We start from the raw sequence: 25278 nt of genomic DNA, 5'->3' as shown, positions 1-25278 counted from the left end.
TTTGAAAAATCACATATCTAACCATGACTATCTTAGCTCAATGCTCGTTGCCACTCTTTTCTATAAGCAAAAATTGTGAGGATTCGACCTCGAATCTCTTGGATAAAAGAGAAGGCAGTACTCATGATTAAATTGTTACATAAGTTATATATATATGGTTAATCGAAAAGTTGACGTGAGCGATAATTTTGTATTTTTGCATAAAACCCATATGTAATGGTGGGTCAAGACGTAAAAATTCACCTAGCATCGTTATATGTTCACTTTCCTCAGTTAGATCTGTGATTTTTTAATTAAAAATCCAAAAAATTCCACTGGTAGTAGCATCTCAAGCGGTCTCGACACTGTTTCATTTGCAGCGTTGCAGGTAAATACAATCGCAATCGCTCCTCCCGCTAAGCGCCAAGATCGAAACACGGATGGGCAAGAGAGAGCACATGTCCAGCAAGAACGCCGACGCGCTCCCCGTCGTTGACCTGGCGCCGTTCTTGGTCGCCGCCGGGGGCGACGGCGGCGTCTCCCGCGCGACCGAGGCGGTGCGCGCGGCGTGCTGGGAGTACGGGTTCTTCCGCGTCGTCAACCACGGCGTGCCGCCCGAGCTGACGGCGCGCGTGCTAGAGCTGTCGGCCGTGTTCTTCGCGCTGCCAGACGAGGAGAAGGCCAAGGTCCGGCCGGTCGAGGGGTCCGGGGCGCCCCTCCCCGCCGGCTACGCGCGGCAGCCGGCGCACTCGGCCGACAAGAACGAATACTTGCTGGTCTTTGATCCTCAGCTCGGCTTCAACCTGTACCCCGATGAACCAACCGGGTTCAGGTCAGTGAAGAGCTCAAGAGTGAAATTTTGGCTGGGATTGTAGTTGTCTACCCAAAAAGCCTCAACCTTTTTGTCATATTTTTCTGAGGGAGATTCAAGCCACCGATTCATTTCCGCTTCGTTTTCCTGTCTCAACTAAAAAAATAACTTCACTTGTCATGTTGTTCATCAGGGAGGCACTGGACGAGTGCTTCGGGAAGCTCACCCAGCTGGGAGTGCTTATCCAGGAAATCCTGAACGAGTCCATGGGCCTCCCGCCGGGCTTCCTCAAGGAGTACAACGGTGACCGCAGCTTCGACTTCATGGCGTCGCTGCGCTACTCCCCGGCGACGGCGGAGGAGAACAACGGCATCAGCGAGCACGAGGACAGCAACTGCATCACCTTCGTCCTGCAGGACGGCGCCGGCGGCCTCGAGGTCCTCAAGGACGGCGTCTGGGTACCCGCTGACCCCGTTGAAGGCAGCATCATCGTCAACCTCGGCGATGTCATCCAGGTGATTATCGACTACTCGCTTAGTTCCAACGTAAAATCGTTTTCTAGAAACTTCAGTGAATAGTTTTTAAAATTTGAATTAATTAGATTCATTTCTAAGCATCTGATTAACTCTAAAATTGTTAAAATAATTTAAATCATATGAAGAAATATTTATACGATATAAAGCTTAAAATCTAAAAATATTTGTACTTCAGTACGGAGGGAGTAACAAAACATGTGTGCAAACACACCAACCTTTATCACAGTTCACGAGGCGCTAGCAGTACAACGCAAGCAGACAATATATTCAACAGTATTTTATTAGCTAGATGACGACGTTGGTTGATCCTCTTGTACCATACTCTCTCCGCCTCAAAATAAAGCAAATATTTGACAGTGTCTAACGTTTAATCGTTTATTTTATTTGAATTTTGTTTAAAAACTAAAAGCAAATTAGTCACGTATAAAGTAGTATCCATAATTTATCATCTAATAAAAACAAAAATATTAATCGTAAAATTTTAATAAGATGGAGCGTCAAATATTATAGCTAAAAAGTGAAAGATTAGTTTATTTTAGGACGAAGGGAGTACCGCATAATGCATCTCACCTTTCCGTTTATATTTATGGTTATAAGTTAAAATTTAAATTGTAATCTTAACTTTAAAATTAGTTTTAGAGTTTTTTTATTGGAGTTTATTTTCTAACCTAAGCTTTGAGATCGCTAAATATAAGTATATAAATCTTCATTTATAAGTTATTTTTCGTTAGTAAATATAGTGACTTTTTTTTATAAAAGAAACTTAATGGTCAAAGAATCACCCCCATGACCTATTTATAGGTGGACACGGATTCGTGACATTCTCGATGACATTCTATCACTGACATGCGAGCTTCGCGTGGGTCCAGGTACATACAGGACTCACATGTCAGTGACAGAATGTCACGGGAGAATATCACTGAATCTGAATCGTTTACAGGTGCTGACCAACGGCAAAATGAAGAGCGCGACGCACCGGGTGGTGAGGAAGCCGGCGGTGCACAGGCACTCGCTGGCCTTCTTCTTCAACGTCCACGGCGACAGGTGGGTCGAGCCGCTGCCGGAGTACACGGAGAAGATCGGGGAGGCGCCGCGGTACAGGAGGTTCCTCTACAGCGAGTACCAGCAGCTGCGGATGAGGAACAAGACACACCCGCCAGCAAGGCCCGAGGACGTCGTCAACATCACCCACTATGCAATCTAGCTTTACGTACGAAACAACGAAGAAATAAAGGCCATTGATGCGTGAAAAAAAAAAGGATGGAAGTAAATTCATCGGTGGGGACTAATCAATGGACCATTTATCGTATTTATTTATATTAAAATTCTGTGTTTCCTGAATTACATTATTCCATTGTCGTCTAGTCCGGTTAGGATACCTGGCTTTCACCCAGGCGATCCGGGTTCAAATCCCGGCAATGGAATGCTTTTGTTTATTTGTTTTTTCATTTTTTTCCAATACCCCTCCGGTTTCGTTTCTGTTTATTCAGTATTCGTTTTCCTCTTGTTAATTTGTTTACCAGTTTTCAGTACTTTTCGTTTTTGTTTCATTTGTTTTTTCAGCTTTTATTCCCCTCTTGTCTCATTTGTTATCAGTGCTTGTCCAGTTCCAGCCGGTCACATTTCATCATCCTTATCAACATGTCTCCCTACAACAGTTCAAATTCTTGGCAGTTCCATGTTTACACTACGACAGTTCTGAGAGGGCTTACACTGAAAAGCATGTAAAAATAAGACAAAAACATGCGTCAAAAGTATCATATCTGGGGGAACAGCCATACAGGCATACACACACTACGCACATATCAAAGAGAACATGTACTGGAGTGTAGCAAGTGAAAGCAACAAACTCCACTAAGAAGCATTAATTCAGGATTGAGCTACAACATATATCCATCACTTCTTACATGCTTATTAATCGGTGCCAGAACGCTGACCACAGTTCAATAAAAAAAAATTCAGGGCGCACAAGGCCCAGTAACTTTACAATGTAATATTCTCTCATGGCCAGCTAAGTTCAATCCCAGATGTAAATATTTCTACGAGCCACTTGAACTACAAAGAGCTAGGAGTAGTACAATCCAGAGTTGCTGCTAACCACATTGACAGCCAATCTGTGTAACGAGCCAAAGGAATCGATGAATAAGGGCGCACCACTGTTTCATGTGCAAGCAAAATGACAGAAACTTACTGAAAAAAAAAATGTCAGACAACGAAAGGGTAAATTGACCCCTGGAAGGCTTACACCTAGGCCACGTACATGAAATCTCGGAACTGTTGGTTTGTTGCAATTGTTCACGGTGCAGAATGATCAGCCCCATTTGACAATTGCTGAACCCCATGTAAGTCCAGCACCAAAACCAGATGCTGCAATAACATCACCTGCCTTCACCTTGCCAGCGCGAACAGCCTCATCTAATGCTAATGGAATTGAGGCTGCACTTGTGTTTCCGTAATTAGCAAGATTTGAAATAACTTTGTCGGATGGGATATCCAACCTACTGGCAGCCGCATCAATAATCCGCTGATTAGCCTGTGAAACGGCAGGTCATTAGATTTATGCATCTGGTTAAAGTAATTTCATCAATATAAAATACTCACTTGATGCAGCAACAACCAATCAATACTGGAAGCAGGTAAACCAGCCTCTTCCAATGCCTTCTCAATGGATTGTGGAACGCATCGCACAGCAAAGCGAAAAACCTCCTTTCCATTCATTTCAATGTTCGAGAAGGATGCTTTTTTAGGTGGGAAGTTAGGGACACCATTGGTCTTGGACAGGATAGATTCAACATGTGACGACACACAATTTAAGTGCCTAAAGAAGGTAAATAGAGAAATTAATAAAACATTGTAGCAGAAATGTGATCTTAATATATATTAAAAAGAAGTCACACTTTTGCCCATGGCCATCGCTTTGAACACAAAAACCCAGCAAGCCATCTTCATCAGCACCACATGCCTGAAAAACTGTGAATTAAATAACTCACAAAAGATTGTGTAAAAGACAATGTGCTACCACTACAGTGTTGCCATATATAGATTACAGTATTTGCCCAACAATGACCTATAACAACCAACTTAAGAATGGGAATGTTAAAACTTATTTAGTTGTCAAAAGCATATCCATATGTCAGCGAAAATAGTAAATACCTGAACCAAAACAGCACCAGCAGCATCACCGAAGAGGATGCATGTACCTCTGTCTGTCCAATCCACGAATTGCGAAAGAGCATCAGCACCAATTACTAGAATATTCTGGATGCCTCCACCTACAAAATTGACATATATTAATCCAACAAGGTGACAACAACCTCCTGTGAATATTTGATAGCCAATAATACCCACAAGGGAAAAAAGGAGTTACCTTTGATAAAACGAGTAGCTGTGATTAAACCAATAATAAACCCACTGCAGGCAGCAGTAATATCAAAGCCAAATGCATTTGTGCACCCCACCTCCGCCAGCACCTGATTAAATTTTGGCCAGATATTTTTAATTGTGCACATCCAAACGGAAAAAAGAGAACAGCAGAGCAGTCAAGTTAATGAATTTAAATGCATTCAGCCATTCATGCTCAGAATTTATAGTTTTACTGGTAGATCTAGATCCAAATCAAGGCGATTGAAATAATAAGCAAAATCAAATACAAAAGGAAATAAGAAAAATGTAGATTATAGCTCCTCCATCTGACGCTACATATAGAATATTATAAGCGCTCAACCAAACATATTAGTTTTGATCATCAGTATATCAAAAACTATCAAGATTTCACATGGTTATTGCTAGATTCATTAGAAACATAGTTTCATAATATATCCTTTAGGCTCTGTTATAAAGTGAAGTTGGAATTGATAGTTAGCCACACACAAAACAAGGTAGGTCATTAGCGCATGATTAATTAAGCTAGTAATTATTATAAACTTGAAAACTGAACTTATTTGATTTTTTAAGCAACTTCTATATAAAAATAGTTGTAAAGAAAGTCAAGAATATACGGTGTTTGGGCCATTATCATGATCCTCAACAACTTCTTGACAAATTTTTAATAGCTATAAATCATATAATATTATGAAACTTTTCCACAAAAAAAATCTAATGATACCGTTTCCAGGCGATCAATCTCAATTTTCTTTTATATATTAATGGTCAAAAAATGAGAATAGATTGTCAAATACAGGAAAAAAACGAGATGGAGTGTAATAGAAGTATCTTTTATGGTCCATGGGGGTACATACATCATGATTAACACTAGAATACACATTTACCATTCCAGGGCCATAAAAAAATCACAACAGAGACTAGTGAAAGGAGTACACTGAAGGCTGTCAATGTCCAGCATGAAATATATTTAGTACTAGAGGAGCATCGAACAACAATTCATTGAACAAAGTTTAACACTAAAGAACATCTCAATCCACTCCGATTGTGGTATAAAGAGTGAGATGACTTCAATCAAAACTAGGAATAAGCAGTGGCTCACACAATACCCATAGGTGAAGACATACAAAGATGATTGAGTAAATGGACACGGGGCCAATATCATTATTCTAAACAACAGAACATAATCACCATTAGCATCCTAATATTCTTATTTTCAATTGGGGATGCAAAGCATTGCTGATTTTAGAAGATATACAATAGGTTGAGATATACTTAATATTTTTAGTAAGTACTGAGAAAAGGTGTGAATGACAACTACTACAATGTTAATGCATATTTTCTAGCAATACCTGAGCAGCACCTCCAAACAGATCATCTGGGGTAGATGTACAAAGGAGAACAAGGTCAACATCATCAGCATTTACTTGAGCCATCTCAAGTGCCCTTTTTGCTGCCTGTACTGAAAGCTCCCGCAGTGTTTCATTTCCTAAACATGAAAACTAGAAATTACTCCTGAAAAAATGATGTGTGGCTGCACACCTGAATATCTGTTGTTCTAAAAAAATGTCAAAACACAAAGATGCTAGCTTTCAATTGTGTTATTCTTCTTTTTTAAGAGTAGAGTTATTAACATCTATGGTATTAAAAATTCACACAATTAGAATGAATATGTGAAATGTGCCAGTCTGTTTATATAGAATCATGGAACAGTAACAACTAACAAGACATAAGCTTACAGGATTTCCTTTTTGTGACAGCAAATTAATTCATATAATAGTCTGCCAACCATGGTATCTGAATGGTGCTGTTGAGCCTAGACCATACATGCAAAAAATGCCTCGTAGTGAAACAAATATTCATCTATAATCTGTCACAACCATTATAGAATCAACAAATCCATGATGTAAAAACACTCTGATCATCAATGGTGACGTAATGTACCAATAAACCATGACGATTACATAACCAAAACAGAAGGAAAGAAACAGCCACAGAGAACTGCTATGCATCTACCCAGAGAGGGAACAGCTGGCCCTAATAAAACTAACCTGTCATGAAAGAGGATGGAAAAAGGTGAAGCGAAAGTACCTGACAGAACTCGCCTGTTCCGAATCCCAGTTCGTGCTGCAATCCATTCATCTGATGTTTCAACTATTTTTGAAAGGTCGTCATTTGAAACACTAAGTGATGGAGTGGCCGAACCGCACCCAATGAGCTTCGAACCCATACCGATGACCCTACAGGTTTCCATTAATTTCAAGAGAGTTCATTCCACAGTCCAAAATAACTAAAACACCTTAACAAAAAAAAATACAGATCACCAAGTAAATCCAACCAGTCCAGTTGGACAAACCAAAAGAATAGCACTCCAATTCACAACCCCATCTCTTGCTTATGCTTATAAGCCAAAATTTAAATTTTCAACCTTAGTTTTGGAGTAGATTTTAGGGTTTTTCATCTTAGTTTATTTTTCAGCTTTGGCTTTTAGATCACTAAAAACACGTACATAAAAATTATATTTACAAATTATTTTTCATTTGCAAATACATTGTTTGTCTTTTCCTAGCCAAACAATCACCCCCTCAATGTAAGGTACATCCACAGCATCATTGCCCACCACATTTAATGAGAATACTGGCCTATGACAAGAGAAATCATGAGGTACCATCTCTTGCACTATACATTAGATGGTCTATTCCGGTCAAACATAATGATGCTAAACAAGTTGAAGCAACTTCACATCATTAATGAAAATAACAATCTGAATACATCATACTACTGCATTTCGATAATAAGAAACCCACATAAACCCCGAGTACAAGGAAGCAACTCCCGGAGGCACTTTTTGCCAAGCGGACCAACCATCCGATACGACCCACCTAATAAATGCGGAATCATCACCGGCAGCGGCAAATTCCCTACCTAAAACCCTCCACCACTAAACAGCCAAAGCACATTGAGCAGCATGACTGATTTAAATTACTAAAACCCAAGATAAATCAACGGCATACCACCTGAAAAACCACACCATTTCCTACAAAAACCAACGGAAAGGAAAATCACTTTAACGGAACACCTTTCGCGCTGGAGCAACACACGAATGGCACTTTCTGAGGAGGTGAACAGCTGTAGGATGCGCAACTTTCGCACGAGCAACCACATATCGCCGCCCAAGTCCTAAACCACTGCTCATGAGTCACGGGCACAGAGGCACTGCGGGGGGTTTTACCTGGGGAGGCGGGGCTTGGGGGCCGCCGCGGAGACGACGCCGTCGTCGACGGTGGAGGCGCAGCACCGGAGCTGCGGGGCCGCGGGCCCCGACGCCACCGGCGCGGATCGGAGGAAACCGAGCCGCTGGACGCCGCGCGCCGCCCGCGGGCAGGAGACCGCCACCAGCCGCGGCGGCGCGAGGCCGGAGGCGGCGACCATAGCTGAAATAGCCGGAGATCTCGCGGCGGCGGAGACGACGACGACGGCGGCTTCGGCTCGGGCTCGGGTGGGGGGAAGTGTGGGGACGAGCGAGGAGGCAGCGAATCACCCGGTCAATGGCGGCGAGCGGAGGGGCATGGACGCGAGGGGAGGGAGAGAGATGGCGATGATATAGGCGCGGGAGCGGGACGGCGGCGGCGATGGGAACGGTGGGCAGCGGTGATGGTTGCGAGGGGTGGGTGGGGGCCGCGCGAGAGGGGAGAGCTTCGGGAGCTCCGCCCGGAGGGGGAGGAGGGTTTTTTTTTAATGGGGGCGCGAGCGATGTGGGTGATGACTGATGACACAATCTATGGGCTGGCTGGAGCAGCAAACGCGACCCAGGTGTTCTGTTCAACCTGGGCGTGCGTGCTTTCTCTTCATTTTCCATGCGCGATAATACTCTCCGTTACAGAAAATAAACTATTTTAGTATATCTCTCACAGAAAATTGAAACATTTTTTTACTTTTTCAAACACCGACACATTCACATTTTACCTTTACAGAGTTTAATATATTTGTTTCCTATCTTTTTAAATCCCAGTACATTTCTTTCGTGCATCGATGATTTTGGAGGCTTGGATTAAATGCCGATTGTCTTAGAGCAAGTTCAATAGTATAGCTAATTACTAGGTATAATTTATTTATAGTCAATTTAATAGCCAATTTATATAATAGTTAGCTATAAAATATTAATATATGATCCCACATTTTATATATACGCTGCGTCTCTGAACCCATGTTATAGCTAGCTATAAATTACTAGCCACTGCCACATCTTTTCTCTTTTATCTCTTTAAAATATGATTATAGATGGTTTATAGTCTACTATTGTACCTGCTCTAAGAGCAAGTTTAGTAGTATAGCCAACTGCTAGCTCCAAATCATAAACATATACTACACAATTAGGGCCCCTTTAAATCACAGGTATAAAAAAAATGAAGGAATGAAAAAACATAAGATTCAGACAGGAATATACATATAAAACAGAGGATTAAAACACAGAAAAAACGTAGAAATAACCGTTTGATTGGACCACATGAAAACACATGAATTTGAGGGGAACTTAGAGTTATGGGAAGAGTTATGGAAAGAAGAAACAAGAGGTAGGACCTCATGTTTATTTTCCTCCAAAATCTTTATAGGATTGCCCAATCTATAGGAATTTCGAAGAAAACGATATGATGCAATCCTTTGTTTCAAAGGCTCTTATAGGAATTTCTATAGTATTAAGATCATCTAAACTTCCTATGTTTTTCCTACAAATCAAAGGGGCCTTAATATCCGGTCACATCTATCATATATACGTGTGTTTTGGAGTCTGTTTTATAGCTGTCTATAAATCTTTATAGCCTATTGTTCTTCTCTCTCCTCTGTTATCTTTTTAAAATATACCTGCTCTAACAGTAAGAAAATGTCCTACGGTACTACCACCTCCACTTATGATACCCCTTTAGTTGTACTTTCATTTTTTTCGTAAACACCACCTCCCCTCGGACTCCATATTTTTGTAAGCGGTAGCAACTTGATGGTGTTAAGTACATGAACAAATGGGAGGGGCAACCACCAATTATAACTTCTTGAATTCTCCACACTTTAAATTTAAGTTTAAAAGCAATCTTAATTAATCTCTGCTTTTTTTAATTAACGTAATTGACTTTTGGATCTACGTTTGACCATTTATGTTATAAAAAATATATATAATTATTTATTACTTTCTTGTAATTTGATTTATTAATATATTAATTTTAGGCATGATTTATAATTTTACATATCTGTAAAAGAAATGAATAAAACAAATAGTTAAACTTAGATTCAAAAGTCAACCGTGTCAATTGAAAAAATGGAGGAAATATAAGAGCATCTCTAAGAAAATGCTAATATTTTGTTTTCTAAAAATTGATATTGAGTTCATCTAAAAAATATTGGGTCTAAAAATTACACATTCCTCCAACAGACCAATATAAATCTAAAAATAAAAAAAAACGTATATTAGAAACACATATTCTCGTCCTAAATTTAGAACATAAGCGAGATAATTTTAGGCATATGTAAATATTAAAAATGCATTTGATAAACTATTAAAGATATAGTTTTAGCTCAATTCCTAAAATTCGGTTTTATTTATCAATGGGAGCTGTTGACTTGTAAAAATGGGCAGCGGTGACAGGATCGGACGGCCAGCGGTTGTTTACAATCCCACGTGTTCGCAATCCAACGATCCATTCCGCCCACCCCCATCCAATCCCCAAGCCCATTTGCACAAACCTTCCCCTACGCCTCATCTGCTCAGCCCCCAAAACCCCGACCCCCCGCGAACGCCGAGTTCGCCGGAGAGCCTCCGCCGCCATGCCGCCGCCTCTCCAGGCCCAGCGCCTCCTCCTATCCCATCGACGCCTTCCCTCCGCCCACCGCCGCCGCTTCACCGCCGTCTCCTCCCTCCCGTCCGCTCCCGCCAAGACGCTGGCCACGGGCCCCGCCCCCTCCACCATCCTCTCCATCCGCGAGTCGCTCCTCTCCGGCGAGAGGACCGCGGCGGATATCACCGCGGACTACCTCTCCCGCCTCCGCCGCACCGAGCCGAGCGTGCGCAGCTTCATCCACGTGGCGGACGCCGCCGCCGAGCGGGAGGCGGAGGACCTCGACCGGAGGATTGCTACTGAGGGGCAGGATGCGGTCGGGCCGCTTGCCGGGGTGCTCGTTGGTGTCAAGGATAACCTCTGCACCGCCAATATGCCATCCACAGGTGGGTCGCGTATACTGGACGGTTACCGGCCGGCGTATGATGCCACGGCAGTGCGGCGGCTTCGTGAGGCGGGCGCCATTGTTGTGGGGAAGACTAACCTAGACGAGTTCGGCATGGGGAGCACCACAGAGGGCTCCGGATTTCAGGTTAGGAGGCACAAATACCAAATCCTTATATCTTTGTAGTCAAAGTTCGTTCAAGTTTGTATCTACTACCTCCTCGTTTCATAATGTGATTTTTTTGGTTACAATATTTGACCATTTGTTTTATTCAAAAATTTAGTATAAATATAAAAAACAACAAGTGGAGCTTAAAGTTCTTTTTGATAATAAAGCAAGTCACAAGCAAAATAAATAATATTTCCATCATTTTTTAAATAAGACAAATGATCAAACATTGCAATGAAAAAATCAAACATCTTACATTATGAAACGGAGAGGGTAGAAAAGTAAAATTGTGTTTATATTTGTTAGTAAAGTCCAATAAAACCAATATTTGCACCACATATTGCGGCTTGTGAGTGCGGGAAACTAAGTTCACATCGCTGGTTGGTTTCATGTAGCATATCTTCTTAGCAAGAGCTTCACCTATGGTTTTATCTGTTGCATAATAAAGCGTCCTTTGCTTGAAGCAAAGTGTAGGTATGCGGTGATACTGACCGATAATAATGGTGCTATGCAGATCACAAAAAACCCTTGGGATGATTCACGTGTGCCTGGGGGATCCTCCGGTGGTTCTGCATCTGCGGTATCTGCTAGACAGTGTGTGGTATCCTTGGGGAGCGATACAGGTGGGAGTGTGAGACAGCCAGCATCATTTTGTGGCGTGGTAGGGTTAAAGCCAACCTATGGCCGGGTTTCTCGTTTCGGCCTCATGGCTTATGCTTCATCGCTGGATGTTGTGGGATGCTTTGGTTCATCAGTTTTTGATACCGCAGCAATCCTGTCAGTAATTGCTGGCACCGACAAAATGGATTCAACCAGTAGCTCTCATGTATGGAACTGAAACATATCCTTGTCTTACATTTTCCCTTTTCTTTTAGTTCTGGTATGTTTTCGTCTGTTTCCATTGGAACGTAATTGAAATCCTTTTTACTGATCTAGTGGTCTTTAGGGATCCAGATTTCAGTTTAACTTGCCTCAGTCTGGATCCTATCTCTCATTGACAACCATCTTTCTGTGGCTGATTCGCTTGCTGTCTAATCCATTATCGTAAATCCTAACATTAGTGTGTTCTGATGTGATACTGGTGGTAACCTTGTAAATTTGTGGTTAACAATCTTAATATTGATTTCACAGAGAAAAACTAGCTATTGTCCATCTCCATCTTATAAAGTGCTGATTTAATACATTGCATATAAAAAAATATGGTGGGCTTGCAGTTTCGTTCCATTAACTTCCTTGATTTTGGTCACATATGCAATTGAATTTCGAGCTAGAAGACAAAATACATAGGGTTGCTGAATCTGATCACTTTTGTTGCTTACTCAGGATGTTCTAGACTATAAATCAGAGTTGGTCCCACTAGATTTGCTAGAATCAAAACCATTAAGTGGCATGAGAATTGGGATCATTCAACAAACTCTTGGAGAGGGTGTAGAGACTGGAGTTATATCATCAATCAAGGATGCTGCTTCACACTTGGAACAATTGGGATCAGTGGTCGAAGAGGTTTGTTACTCTCCTCTTACACTAAAAAGTGTGTTGTTCCTTGTTTTACAGAGTTTTGAAAAAAGTCAAATAATTGCGCTGTTTTATTTCTCAATTTTTCTCAGGTTTCTCTACCTTCATTTTCTCTTGGCCTACCCGCATATTACATACTGGCTTCATCTGAAGCCTCTTCCAATCTATCACGCTATGATGGTATCAGGTGATCTTTCTTTAGTTTAATCTTTATCTCTTTCATTGTATTCTTAAAGTTAGAAAAAAATATAGTTTCCAGATTTCATTTACAGGTATGGAAGGCAGGTTTCAGCTGATGACTTGAATGAACTTTATGGAGGTTCCCGGGCTAACGGTCTGGGTCATGAGGTACAGTTCATCAATGCCCACCAGCCCCCATCTCTTATTATTTAACCTATCATGATTACCTTAGCTATCTATGACCAATATGGCAAGTTTTTGTGAATCACATGGACCAAATATTGTTTGCTGGTAATTTCCATAAGAAAACAAACAAATGAACAGTTCTGATTATTTTTCAGGTTAAAATGAGAATTTTGATGGGAACTTATGCTTTATCTGCTGGATACTATGATGCGTACTACAAACGAGCACAACAGGTAATGATAGGGCAGTAGGATCCTATGCACTTAGCATTTTATTGATCTTTTACATCTCAGCAGGCATTCGTGCCACAAAAAAAGATTAATAATCGCATCTACTGTAGTAGGTAAGGACACTGGTTAAGAAAAGCTTCAAAGAAGCTTTGGACAGATACGATATTCTTGTTTCACCTGCTGCGCCATCAGCAGCTTACAAGATAGGTATGTTGTTATATGATTTTATTAGTGTGAATCCTTCCCCGCTTTCCTTCAGAATTGGTAACACAAGAAAATTTGGTAGGTGAAAAGACGAATGATCCATTAGCTATGTATGCAGGAGACATCATGACGGTAAGAATCCTTATATTTTTTCTCTTATTTAGATTATCGACTTTGGGTTTTTTTTCCAAAGTAATCTGTTGCCTGCTGCACTGTGCAATTTCCTAGTGATTGCAAAAAGTTGTTACATATTGGTAGAGCCACCGACCTCGAGTAGATTAGATAGTCTCGTGGTAACAAGTGATGTAGAAAATTCTGCAATAGGGGAATCTTAAGGAGTGGTGATCTAATTACTGGTGCAGGTTAATGTTAATTTGGCTGGTCTCCCTGCATTGGTTGTGCCTTGTGGATTTGTTGAGGGTGGATCTGCTGGGCTCCCAGTTGGACTTCAGATGATTGGATCCCCCTTCAGTGAGGTAATATAATGTTGTTGAAATTGAATGCTGGAGCATCATTCCCTCTATGTCCCTAGTGGAAGTTCTCCTTTTAATGTTTGTATCTTTCATGCAAGTTTCTTTTATTAGAAAATCCACCAACGATCTGCTGCTTTATCATTTTCCTAGGGGAATTTGTTGAGAGTAGGGCATATCTTCGAGCAAACGCTCCAGAACTACAGTTTTGTCCCACCATTGTTGGCAGAGAGCTAGATGCAATACTGTCTTCAATCGTCTCTGCCCTACAATTCAAGTTCCAAGGTTTTCATGTTCATATTGAGCAAGACAATTTGTTAAACATGTGTGTAATTGAGTTCTCTCGTGTAGTTGTTCAGAACTGAGACCATGTGATGGTACATCTGGAAACAGCACATTGCACGCGGCCAAAATTGGTTCATATCAATTATTACTCTCTCCCGTCTATTATATATATAAAGTAATTAAAAAATGAGTCTTCACGTTCTCTCACGGACTAGAAATTCTAAAAATAATCAAACAAAAATAAAAGAAAAAAAGATCAGTAGGACTGAAGAAAAGATAGCAATAGCAATAAAAAAAATCAAACGGTCATATCATATAAGGAAAAAAGAGAAGATATTTTTTTATTTGGACAACCATAAGAGAGAAAAAAAAGGCATGTCAATAGCAATATAATAGGGAAACCAATCGGACAGATAATACATAAAAAAAGATTTTTTTAATCGGGCAACTAAAAGAGAAAAGAACGGCTTTTTAATCGGAAAAGGAAAATCCCCGTTAAACAATCCCAAATTTCACCTCCAGGCCGGTACGAGTATCTGTTAAGCCCATGAATTAGCGCAAGTAATAATCAAACAAAAACCCAACTATGTGAAGCCCATACGAAACAAAGACACAACAAGATGTTTAAGATGTTTATGTGCATTATAATGATCAGTCCACCGAATCTTATATATAAAAAGTAATAGAAAAATAAGTTAACATGCTCACTTTCATGGACTAGAAAATCTTATATTATGAGAACTAAAAACAAAGAAAAATAATAACAATTTGGTATTGAAGGAAGAGTCCATCTATAAATACAATTTAGGAACATCTGAAATTCTGATTAAAAAGAATCAGATTAGAATGCAATTTTAAAATTAAGAAAAATAATAAAAAAAAAGAGTCCATGCGCAAATAAATCTCCGATTAAAATTTTTAAATAATTGATGTTGAGAGAAGAGTCCACCGATAAATAAAAATTTAGGAATTAAAAATAAAGAAAAATAAAAAGAGTCCAGGTGTAAATACAGTTTAGAAAAATTCAAATATTGATTAAAATTTTTAAAATAATTGATACTGAGGGAAGCCATCTATGAATATAATTTGGAAAGATCTAAATTTTGGTTAAAAATTAGGAAAAATTAAGAAAAAGGTCAATATATAAATATAATTTAGAAATATCTCAAATTTGAATTATAAATTAAATATTGTGTAGAAAAGAGTTTATGTACCAGTGCAGTTTAGAATATAGGTAAATGTGGTTTCATGTAAAAATATAATTTAAAAAAATTAAAATCAAATTAACCATGAAAACCTAATTATTACGAAGATAAGATAGCTATATGGCTATAGTTTATAACGATACTAGCCGCGTAATATACGTGGGCCACTAGTTTTTTATATAACGTTGGTTAGTTCATATATTTAAACATAGAGAGATAGATAGTTAGTTCATATATTTAAACATAGAGAGATAGATAGTTAGTTCATATATTTAAACATAGAGAGAGTATTATTTTCTTCTTCTTGGATAATAGTAGTGCGATCTGTGTAGGACTTAAATGTTGTCTCACGTCCTGATGTGACGAAGAGTTTGTGGTGTGGTGGGTTTCAGGAATGCGCAGCGGATAGCATTGATGTCTTTTTATAGTAGTCATCTTGAACTGTTCAGTCCTTGGCCGCGTTTGGGACGGTGGCTAGGCCGTGTTTAGAGACGGTGGCTAGGCCATGTTTAGAGTCACTTGCAATGTCAAATGATAAATAGTAAAAGTTTTGGTGGTAAAAATTTTAGTATTGTATTTTTGTAAGTTGGTGTTTAGTGGCATGTAAAAGTTGCTATTTTTTGGTAAAAGTGAGAGGTGGTCTGCGTTCTTATGCAATTTTTGGTGAAATTTACTACTCTATGCTGCCAAATGCCACATGCAAAGTTGACATTTTCTTACCCTAGTGTTTAGATCCATTTTGCCAAAAAGTGGTTCAAAATGGAAAAACTTTTGTCATTTCAAAGGATCTAAACAGTGCCTAAGTCATCCAATCCTCTCGTTTTTCACGCGCACGTTTTCCAAACTGCTAAACGGTATTTTTTTTAAAAAAATTATAGAAAAGTTGTTTTAAAAAATCATATTAATCTATTTTATATTTTTTAATAATTAATTAAATATGTACTAATCCATTACTATGTTTTTCGTGCTGAATAACTAACCCAGCTCCCCCACCAAACAAACACGGCCCTAGAAGGACCGGGAGATTTGAACTGTTCACTGCTAGAAAGACCGGGAGATTTGAGCTAGGCTCATTTCGATCTTTTTTTTCTCGAGAAAAAAAAACCAAACGATATATTTGCAAATAAAAAATAATTTATAAACAAAATTTGTATATATGTGTTCAGATCTAAAAGTTAAACCTGAAAATAAACTATGATGAAATTTTTTAAAAGATCATCTCTAAATTTAAGGTTGAAATTTAAATTTTGGCTTATAAGCTTAAGTAAAATCCTAAAAATGGGGAGTGTTGTTTTTCTTGCTGGAGTTGAACTGCGCCACATGTAATTCCTGAATTTTAGGAACTAAGACGCGCTAAGTTCTTGAGTAGCTAAGAGCATCTCTAATAGAATGCCTAATATTTTGCTATCCAAAAACTTGTATTGAGTTTATCTAAAAAATTATTAGGCATAAAAATTACACACTCCTCTAACAAAAAATCTAAAAATAAATGACTTGTATTAGGAATCTATATTTTTGCACCAAATTTATGACACAACTAAGATAATTTTAAGCATGAGTAAATATTAGAAATGTATTTGGTAACTTATTAGAAATATATTTTCACTTTAATCCTCAAAATTTGGTTGTAGAGATTAATTTTTGATATAAGGTTTTCGTTAAGTATACTAGTGTCGACAGAACGAAACGAGCTTTGACAACGTTCTTTGAGTATTAGCTTAAAAAAACTTGAAAATTGATTAATATGTTTTTTAAAAAACAACTTTTTCAATAAGAAACTTTTAAAAAGTACACGTTTAGCGTTTGAAAAAGGTACGCCCAGAAATAAAATAAGGGAGTTTTGGTTGCGAAGACGAGGGAAAGAAGGCATGTTTTGGTTTGCCACCATGCCAACATATTGGTAGTGTTAAAACTTAAGTTTGTTTTGGCAAAATGTGTGTTATTGACAACTTTTGGTAGCAGACCAAACCTTAGCAAAGAATCATTTAAAATGTGCCCCTAAAATGTTTTACTGTTAGCAAGTTTTTCACACAAATTTTGGTAGCAAACCAGACCATACCGAAGCACCATTTAAAATTGCAATTATTTGGTGGCAAACTTTGGGAGCAAACCAGAACAACTTCATTCTCCATCATCTTTTCAATTCCATTCCTTAACACGTAACTCCGGAATACTTATCAACGATAATTCAGAACGAAAATGGGCTGCTACAGAGATACTCAGCAAGAAAGAAATACACTTTGAGTCTGCAGCTTCAGTGTGCAAAACCCCCCGAACACAAACACCTTCCCGAACAAATATATAACTAAAACGAACATGGCAAAGAAATACAGCTCAATTGAATTAACTACGAGAACTGCACATAAACAATCCATCCATTGTTTGGTTCGAAATACAGATTATTTGTGGTCTTGGATGAATAGAGTCCAGACTACTGCCTGAAACAAAACCACCGCCACTCTATAAAAAGGTGCGATTCTGTAGCTCCAGCATCACAACTTATTGTTTCCACCACTGCAAGAAGAAGCAACAACGTGAAAAAATTTGGCAAGCAAATTTACGGACTCCACATGTGAATGCTATAGTAGTTCACATTATTAAAGTTGGTGGCCTGGTGTCAGAAATATTTACTAAGCAACAATTTCCGCCATATAGGTAACATATCTCTACTACTTAAAAGCACCTCACATCACGCAAAAAAAGCACCTCACATCACGCAAAAACCATCGCTTCCACAAAAAACAGAAAAAAAATCAAGTGGTTTGTTAAAAAAAAAGTTTGTTTTCTCTACGTGTCTGTGCAGCTCTCATCATCAATTGTATGTGCCTGTTGCAATGCAAGTGTATATACTAATCTGTCAAAAAGAAAAAGGACTAGATACATCTATGCCAAATTCCAATTATTCAAGATTAAATGATAATCTAAACTAGACTGGAATTGGTCTTAATCTTCAACTTCATCAGTGGCTATGGAAAAATGGTCTTGGTTTTTGATTAATTTGAGCTGCCTTAAAATTTTACATAGGTTCATAATGGCTCTGCTGTTAGTTTGCTTTGTAAAGGAAATACACCTCAACAACTCATAATACAAGACCCATGTCCAGCAAACTTCTGGTTCATGCAAACTAACAAGTCCAACTCAAAATTCAGCTGGCCTTCAGAAGTTCCGAGTTCAAGGATCAGCTTGCAGTTTTAACCCAGATACCCACGCATTACATTTATGAGTTCTGACAACAGAACTCATGATCTTTATGCAAAATAAAACTAATATTAATCTCCTTGGCGTTGGTGATACCATCTCGCATGTTTTGCCCTCTATCAAACACCAGACATCCCTATCTGCAGAGGTGATTAATATAATTTATATTTATCTCAGGTTGTGCTGATATTACTAAGACTAGTCTATAATAATAATTTTTAATAGGGTAGGCTATATTTTTATTTTTGGTAAGAAACACAACATTCTTCATCAACAAACTATGATATTTATAAGGATATTATCACGATGCTCACTTAAAAGTACAGAGAAAAACTTCACTTCTCAAATATGCTGGCTGCTATTAATACCAGGATACTAAGACCATATACAAGCAATGCTGCTAATTACTGCTTATGCTACTTTATTTGTAAGATCTTATCACGCCTACTGATTTAATGGTATGCACTGAGGAATACATTCAAGGTGGCCAGCCTATCAGTGAACTTGAACAGTTAGCACATGGCCACAAGCCTACAATAGACAAACAAGGTATGAATCTCAGGTCGTCATATGGGTGACTATCTTCATTTACAGAAGTTTGTTTAGTCCTCTTAAATCCTAAACCATAACTGTGGACTTAGCAACACTTTTGCCACAATGAATATAATGTGAAGTTGAGTGTTAATCATCTAAATACAAATATAATTAATCCATTGAGCAGCGGCTTAGTTACAATGATAAAAGCTGGACTAGGATCATTTGTTTGACATCTTGAAACATCCATCAAAAAAAAATTGCATTCATCTGATAACTGTTCCCACTAAAAACGGCTATCTCTAATTGATGCAACTTGATTAACACTGAAGTCTAATCAACTAAAATAGTTCTTATGAAAAGAATGAATCATGGCGAACACATATGTGACTAGTTTCCAATACCAAATCACAATAATAGCACAAAGCATCAATACTACGCACCGATTGAATAATTGTATGACTGAAGATGATCAGAAGATGATATCTTCGTCCCTCTCTCCACCAGCGACGAGCATGTTGGTTGCGGCCCCCACTGAGATGCCTCTCTTGAGCGCAACCTCTTCCGCAAGCTGCTCCTCTGCGAATTGCTTGGCTGCAGCCATCTGCCTCTCGATCTCCCTCTTATTGTAACCCTGGATCTTCTTTAGCCTGAAGAAGTCCTCGCGCTCGAGCTCGTCCAGCTCCCCCTTGATGTAGCTGATGGTGTTCTCCAGCCTCGGCTTCACGACGTTCTCCAGCGCGTTGACACGGCGGTTGGTGGTCTTGATGGCCTCATCGAGGGTCAGGAAGGATGCCTGCTGCCCACCGCGGCGAGGCCGGTGAGGTTCGGGGACGCATTGGACGGCCCCGCGGAGCCGGCGGCGGGGTCGACGAAGTGGGTGAACTTGGGGAGCTTGACACCCGCGACGTTCTCCTGGTGGGAGCGGACGCGGAGGGAGGCGGAGCGGACGGATTGGAGGACGACGTGGCGGACGCCGTCGCCGGCGACGTACTTGGCCTCGGCGAGGGAGAAGGAGGATGCCCTCATGGCCTCCCCCATCGACTCCTTGGCGGCGACGATCTTCTTGAGGATGGCGCGGAACTGGACGGTGAGCGCGTCCGACTTCTTCTTGAGGAGGGCGTGGCCGCGGGTGGCGCCGACGAGCCGGGCCTTCATGACCCCCAGCATCGTCACCGTCGGCACCACGTTCAGGCGCTGCGTCTGCCCCGACATCGCGCCGCCGCCGATTCGATCGACCCGCCGCGGAGATCTGAGGAGGATTGGGGAGGGGGAAGGGGATCGCGGGTGGTCTTGTGCTAGGGCGGATCGGGCTCCCTCCCGGAGTTGGATCGGAACTTTTGCTGTGTGCTCCCCAATTCGTGAGTTGGATCGGGACACGTCTCCGCTCGCCGCGCCGGGGTGGTTTGTTAGACCGGTTGTTTGATTTCGTCGATTTCTAACCTATACTCTTGCTCAGCAGTTTCTTTACGATATGATGTGCGGGAGGTTCTTATCCGACTAGGATTAGAAAACGTAATAAATACGTTTAAGAATAAGAATATGGTTAGAAATATGATTTGGATCAGAACGTATGTCCAGAGGCGAGGCATGGCGTGGCGAGTGAAGCAAGAACGCACGTGCGCGTCAATGTTACGACCCAAGAGAGTTGGCCCAGGGCCCAAGATCTGGGGTGAGGCAACCCAACAGAAGTACGGAGGGGAACCAGCATCGTACCGTGCAAGGCGGCAACACGCGCACGGTCGACCGTGCGGAAAACGATATCATAAGGGGCTGTCATGTGGCGGCCCACGACGTACAGAAATTTATGTATTTTATTTTTTAAGTAGTAAAGATAAAGATTTATAGATTTGTAGATTTATTAGTATCGTATTAATCTAGTCTAAGCCTTTTAGATTGTGAAACAAACCGAGTAGTTTAGATTAGTTGTATGGTAACTCTCATTGCGACTTTTTGACACTTAATTACATATTTTGTGTAAATATGTGAAATATAATTTATAATTAAAACTCATTTAGTAATAAATAAATAATAATAATGTAAGTTTTTTAATAAGGTGAATACTTAAACAGGAGCTAAATATTAACGTTATTATTTATTAATATATATATATATATATGGAGTATATATTTTTATCAGACTTGACTATATATTAAATTATGTACACATGAAAAATATATACTCCCTCCGTTTTATAATGTAAGATGTTTGAATTTTTGCTTTCGATGTTTGATCATTTGTCTTATTTAAAAAATTATGAAAATATCATTTATTTTGCTTGTGACTTATTTTATTATAAAAAACTTTAAACATGACTTGTCATTTTTATATTTGTACAAAATTTTGAATAAGACAAAATAATTAAATATTGTAAAAAAAATCAAACATTTTATGCTATAAAACGGATGAGATATGTTTTAATGTAATTTTATATAGAATTATTCTTTTTAATTCCAGATGCCAGAATAGCTGAACAACAGATCAAGCCGTCTCTCCTCGTTCTCATCAAAAGCGGCCCGGCCCATCTGGCCTCGGTAATCTTGATAGTTCCACCGGCTTCTCTCTCAGGAGAGATAAAAAAAGGTAACCGACCCAGCGATCGAAATCTATCTTTTTCTGTAGCGGCGGCGCGGCGACGGCTCCAGATGCTACGTACGCGGATCGAGCCTCTCCCCTCCGGCGGCGGGATGGACGCCGCCGAGGCCAACAGCTCGTGCAAGGTGGTGACGGCAATGAACTCCGCCACAATGGCGGCTTCTTCTCTTCGGTTCTGCCCGTCAGCCGGCACCTTGATCTGTCGATCCGTCGGGACACGCCCCGATAGGGTTAGCACCGGCGTTCTTCGATGCAGCAAGAGTAGGGCCGCCGGTTTGAAGCTGTCTTGCGCTGCCGCATCCGCTGCTTCCTCACCGCAAGCGTTGCCCCCACTGCCATGGTGGGCAAAGGAATTGAAACAGGAAGATGCCAAATTTTTCTCTATAGTGGATTTGGATCCCGCCGGGCAGGGACAGGAAGAGATTGATGCTATACGGGATGCTCTTCTGTCTGGCCCCCTTGAGCCAGTGTTGCGCGCGCTGCGGGAAATCGGCGCCGCCGGCAACCTTTTCCGCTGCCGCAGTTTCCACATCGGCACGCTCTCTGGTAAGAGAGTTTCTCGAGACAGTTTCTCATGTGTGCATGTTTACCTGTTCCTCTATTGTTAAATACAATTTCCGCGCTTACGAATTTGCTAAGACTTCTCATTATGGGTGTCATCTCTTATACCAATTAAATTTTTTGTCAGTGTCTTACAATAAATACGATATTGTTTTTATGTGTTTTTTTAGTCTTTGATCGGTCTGCGTGGAAAGATACTTTTAATATATGTATGACACAACACCAAAGATAAATGAGTTAATTTATACACGAGTTACTCAAGATGTTGTGTTTGCAGGTGCTTTGTTAGTTATCGCTGGTTTTATCCAATTATGCAGCATGACACCTACTCTTTTCGTGGATATTGTTCTTGGATATATATTCTACAAGTTAAGCATCTTATCAGCAGAGTTGCAAAGGAACGGGAGAGCAACAAACATATGTGCACGGATACAACTAGGTGAGTAAAAATGCTTTAACCTATCTTGACTTTTGCTTACGATGGTTATTGGTACATCCTCTAGACTCTAGAGGTGTTAGACAGTGTTGGGAATAGTCTCACATTAGAAGTTTAGGGGGAGTGACACCAACTTAAAAGGGGAGGAGTCCCTCACCTCATGGGCTAGCTTTTGGGGTGTAGAAAGGCTGGCTTCCTCCTGGTTGGGGTAGCGTCTCCCGGTTTTGGGCCAATAAGTGGTATCAGAGCTGGGCCCGCAATCTCTCTAGTGTCGTGCACACTCGGATGGTGTAAGCTAGAAGCCTAGTAGACCGTGGGTGTGAGGTCCGTATGTGCCCCTATGTGTTGGGTCGGTCAGTGGACCGTGGGTAATCTCTCTAGTGTCGTGCACACTCGGATGGTGTAAGCTAGAAGCCTAGTAGACCGTGGGTGTGAGGTCCGTATGTGCCCCTATGTGTTGGGTCGGTCAGTGGACCGTGGGTGTGGGCCCGTATGTGCTTGTGTGTGGAGCCGGTCAGTGATAAGGGACATCAATGTGTGACGGCGGAGATTGTTGGGAATAGTCGGGGGAGATTGTTGGGAATGGTCCCTCATTGGAAGTTTAGGGGGGAGTGGCACCAACTTAAGAGAGTAGTCCCTCATGGGCTAGCTTTTGGGTGTAGAAAGGCTTCCTCCTGGTTGGGCCAGCGTCTCCCGGTTTTAGGCTAACAGATATCACAAATACACGACTATGTATTCTACCCACATATGATCTATACTTTAAACTCTACATACTACTTTGGTACATTACTTTGGTTTTTGAATGAAGTGTGTATTCTTTTTGTACTTATTTTATATGGTATTCTTTCTCCTATGCTTATGGATGACTGCATGCTCCTTTTTCTTTTCACTGCAGTTTTGATATTTATTCTGTCTTTTAAGGATAACAGTACTTCTAAGGTACAATCCCCTTCTCCTCAACAAACTAACACGTACAAACCCACTAAAAATGTCTCACTAATTATTCTTTTTGCTTTTAGGGCATATACGGCATCCTTTCAGAATTGATCTGGTTAGTGTTTCAGCATATTACTTTGACTATCTACTATAAGGGCATGTTCGTTTTGAAGGAAAACCATAGGAAATATCTATTCCTTTGGAATAAACACTGTTCATGCATTCGTTTCACAGGATTCAAAGGAAAAATTTCTATAGGAATCATGTACAAATCCTCCAAAATGTACTAATTCCATAGGAATAAAAACATCCACTCCATCCTCTTTATTTAGCTCATTGAAGGAAAAATTCCTATGTTTCAATTCTTTGCTTTCATTCCTACACATATAATTGAGTTTTTTTTTTGCAACATCCGATTCATCACCGGTATATTTTTCTTTTTCTGTACTAAATAACATCAAAACAATCATGACCTGTCAACTGAAAAGTTTGATGTTAATTCCCAAATTAATTATGATTGAAGATTAACATTGCAAAAAATAAAAAAAAATGTGGTGTTCAAGTATTATACAAATCATTGTGAACTACAAGTAGATGTAATCTTGCTCTAGCCACCCCACGCCTTTTTTATCGAGGTAAATAACATCTGGTCATAAAATAGGATTGCTGATCCATCTCCAATGAATCAATTTCTGATTACAACTTTTTAGTTGGCTAAGGCCTTTTTAAGGGGTCGATGTTCCCTTGAGCAAAATATTTCGATCTCTTTATATTGACGCCTTAGAAAGTCTGTTGATGATATTATTTCCTTGTGGCTCTGACCTATATCTCCATGCTTTATGTGTTCACAATTTAATTATCTGTTGATCTCAGGTTCCTTAATGTCCAGTTATATTTGTCAGCTGTCTACTCTGAAGTGACTGGCTTGAAGCATATGAGACTCTTCTGGCTTGGGGTTTATAGATTACTGCAAACCAAAGGTGGTCTCACAAAAGTGATAAAGTCTCTCGTTAAGTATGGATATGGAAATGACATCTAAAACTATGCGATGGAGTTTGGTTTGGTTTGGAAATGACATCTAAAACTATGCGATGGAGTTTGGTTTGGTTTGGTTGTAAGTAGAAGTGGTCCTTTTTAATGCATGTTTACAATTTTACAATTTTATATGTTAACTAGCACAGTGTCCGTGCTTCGCCGCGGGAATTAAAAGAATAATTCTATGTAAAATTTTTTAAACTACATGACATTAAAATATACCCTGCATACTACTACTGCATTCTTTGTGGGAATCTAGTTTAATTGATCCATTTAAATATCCAAATAACAAAAAACCAGCTTGTTTATAAATACAATGTGCTGCTGACCTGATGTGTAGACTTCAATCTTTAGAGAGAATACGAATATACAATGTGATGTTGATCTGCTTTGTTGACTTATAGCACGGTTGGACGGCACATGTGTGGAGGAAGTGTTGTATTGGTTACAAAAGTACGGAGGGAAACCAGCATCTTACCGTGCAAGGCGGCAACGCGCACGGTCGATCGTGTGGAAAACGATATCCTAGGGGCTGTCATGTGGGGCCCACGACGTATAGAGACAGAAATTTACGTATTTTTTAAGTAGTAAAGATAAAGATTTATAGATTTGTAGATTTA

General features: G+C 40.0%; 4 protein-coding genes, 1 non-coding gene and 1 pseudogene across 10 annotated transcripts; 4 read left to right on the top strand and 2 right to left on the bottom strand.

Moving 5' to 3' along the window:
* Positions 1-414: 414 nt before the first annotated feature.
* On the top strand, positions 415-2803 carry LOC102705066 (1-aminocyclopropane-1-carboxylate oxidase-like). The gene is made up of 3 exons (XM_040523407.1): positions 415-811; positions 984-1305; positions 2267-2803. The coding sequence occupies exons 1-3, from the start codon at positions 420-422 to the stop codon at positions 2528-2530; spliced, it is 978 nt and encodes a 325-aa protein (XP_040379341.1). The 5' UTR covers positions 415-419; the 3' UTR covers positions 2531-2803.
* TRNAE-UUC lies at positions 2677-2750 on the top strand. Its single transcript has one exon. It is a non-coding gene; the product is annotated as a tRNA-Glu (tRNA).
* A 143-nt stretch (positions 2804-2946) lies between the features above and the next one.
* Positions 2947-8449, bottom strand: LOC102704795 (3-oxoacyl-[acyl-carrier-protein] synthase III, chloroplastic). 4 transcript variants are annotated; one of them, XR_005811660.1, is made up of 9 exons: positions 7940-8449; positions 6799-6947; positions 6060-6196; positions 4694-4796; positions 4480-4598; positions 4224-4288; positions 3928-4144; positions 3518-3859; positions 2947-3440 (listed from the first exon to the last, which is right to left on the bottom strand). XR_005811660.1 is itself a non-coding variant. In XM_006652838.3 (8 exons), the coding sequence occupies exons 1-8, from the start codon at positions 8137-8139 to the stop codon at positions 3638-3640; spliced, it is 1212 nt and encodes a 403-aa protein (XP_006652901.3). In that variant the 5' UTR covers positions 8140-8449; the 3' UTR covers positions 3249-3637. The 4 variants fall into 4 exon arrangements, 1 of the variants encoding a protein (XP_006652901.3); XR_005811661.1 differs by having other exon boundaries at positions 3572-3859; XR_005811659.1 differs by having other exon boundaries at positions 3587-3859; positions 7940-8448.
* Positions 8450-10448: 1999 nt separating this feature from the next.
* On the top strand, positions 10449-14306 carry LOC102704511 (glutamyl-tRNA(Gln) amidotransferase subunit A, chloroplastic/mitochondrial). 2 transcript variants are annotated; one of them, XM_015836157.2, is made up of 10 exons: positions 10449-11067; positions 11603-11914; positions 12412-12591; positions 12696-12790; positions 12876-12951; positions 13125-13202; positions 13313-13406; positions 13522-13535; positions 13766-13879; positions 14027-14306. In XM_015836157.2, the coding sequence occupies exons 1-10, from the start codon at positions 10525-10527 to the stop codon at positions 14108-14110; spliced, it is 1590 nt and encodes a 529-aa protein (XP_015691643.1). In that variant the 5' UTR covers positions 10449-10524; the 3' UTR covers positions 14111-14306. The 2 variants fall into 2 exon arrangements, with proteins under 2 accessions (XP_015691643.1, XP_006652900.1); XM_006652837.3 differs by having other exon boundaries at positions 13486-13535.
* Positions 14307-17582: 3276 nt separating this feature from the next.
* LOC102707398 lies at positions 17583-20543 on the bottom strand (annotated as a pseudogene). Its single transcript, XR_001550186.2, has 2 exons — positions 19539-20543; positions 17583-17877 (listed from the first exon to the last, which is right to left on the bottom strand). The product of XR_001550186.2 is annotated as a V-type proton ATPase subunit D-like (transcript).
* A 1133-nt stretch (positions 20544-21676) lies between these two features.
* On the top strand, positions 21677-24941 carry LOC102707120. The gene is made up of 5 exons (XM_006653751.2): positions 21677-22236; positions 22529-22690; positions 23583-23626; positions 23707-23738; positions 24497-24941. The coding sequence occupies exons 1-5, from the start codon at positions 21741-21743 to the stop codon at positions 24660-24662; spliced, it is 900 nt and encodes a 299-aa protein (XP_006653814.2). The 5' UTR covers positions 21677-21740; the 3' UTR covers positions 24663-24941.
* The last annotated feature ends 337 nt before the right edge of the window (positions 24942-25278 follow it).

Source organism: Oryza brachyantha, chromosome 4, assembly GCF_000231095.2.
Source record: "Oryza brachyantha chromosome 4, ObraRS2, whole genome shotgun sequence".
NCBI lineage: Eukaryota > Viridiplantae > Streptophyta > Magnoliopsida > Poales > Poaceae > Oryza > Oryza brachyantha.
The sequence above is the reverse complement of the archived record's forward strand: the minus strand, read 5'-3'. Positions and strand labels throughout refer to the sequence as shown.

Excerpts from the sequence above, each read along its gene's own strand:
- LOC102707120 (XM_006653751.2), top strand. The coding sequence starts at position 21,741 with ATGCTACGTACGCGGATCGAGCCTCTCCCCTCCGGCGGCGGGATGGAC. Across the intron at positions 22,237-22,528 it reads CCACATCGGCACGCTCTCTG|GTGCTTTGTTAGTTATCGCT; the intron begins GTAAGAGAGTTT and ends TTGTGTTTGCAG. Across the intron at positions 23,627-23,706 it reads AGGATAACAGTACTTCTAAG|GGCATATACGGCATCCTTTC; the intron begins GTACAATCCCCT and ends TTTTGCTTTTAG.
- LOC102705066 (XM_040523407.1), top strand. The coding sequence starts at position 420 with ATGGGCAAGAGAGAGCACATGTCCAGCAAGAACGCCGACGCGCTCCCC. Across the intron at positions 812-983 it reads GATGAACCAACCGGGTTCAG|GGAGGCACTGGACGAGTGCT; the intron begins GTCAGTGAAGAG and ends GTTGTTCATCAG. Across the intron at positions 1,306-2,266 it reads ACCTCGGCGATGTCATCCAG|GTGCTGACCAACGGCAAAAT; the intron begins GTGATTATCGAC and ends AATCGTTTACAG.
- LOC102704795 (XM_006652838.3), bottom strand. The coding sequence starts at position 8,139 with ATGGTCGCCGCCTCCGGCCTCGCGCCGCCGCGGCTGGTGGCGGTCTCC. Across the intron at positions 6,948-7,939 it reads CCCAAGCCCCGCCTCCCCAG|GGTCATCGGTATGGGTTCGA; the intron begins GTAAAACCCCCC and ends GGAAACCTGTAG. Across the intron at positions 4,145-4,223 it reads AGCGATGGCCATGGGCAAAA|GCACTTAAATTGTGTGTCGT; the intron begins GTGTGACTTCTT and ends TACCTTCTTTAG.
- LOC102704511 (XM_006652837.3), top strand. The coding sequence starts at position 10,525 with ATGCCGCCGCCTCTCCAGGCCCAGCGCCTCCTCCTATCCCATCGACGC. Across the intron at positions 12,592-12,695 it reads TGGGATCAGTGGTCGAAGAG|GTTTCTCTACCTTCATTTTC; the intron begins GTTTGTTACTCT and ends AATTTTTCTCAG. Across the intron at positions 13,880-14,026 it reads TTGGATCCCCCTTCAGTGAG|GGGAATTTGTTGAGAGTAGG; the intron begins GTAATATAATGT and ends TCATTTTCCTAG.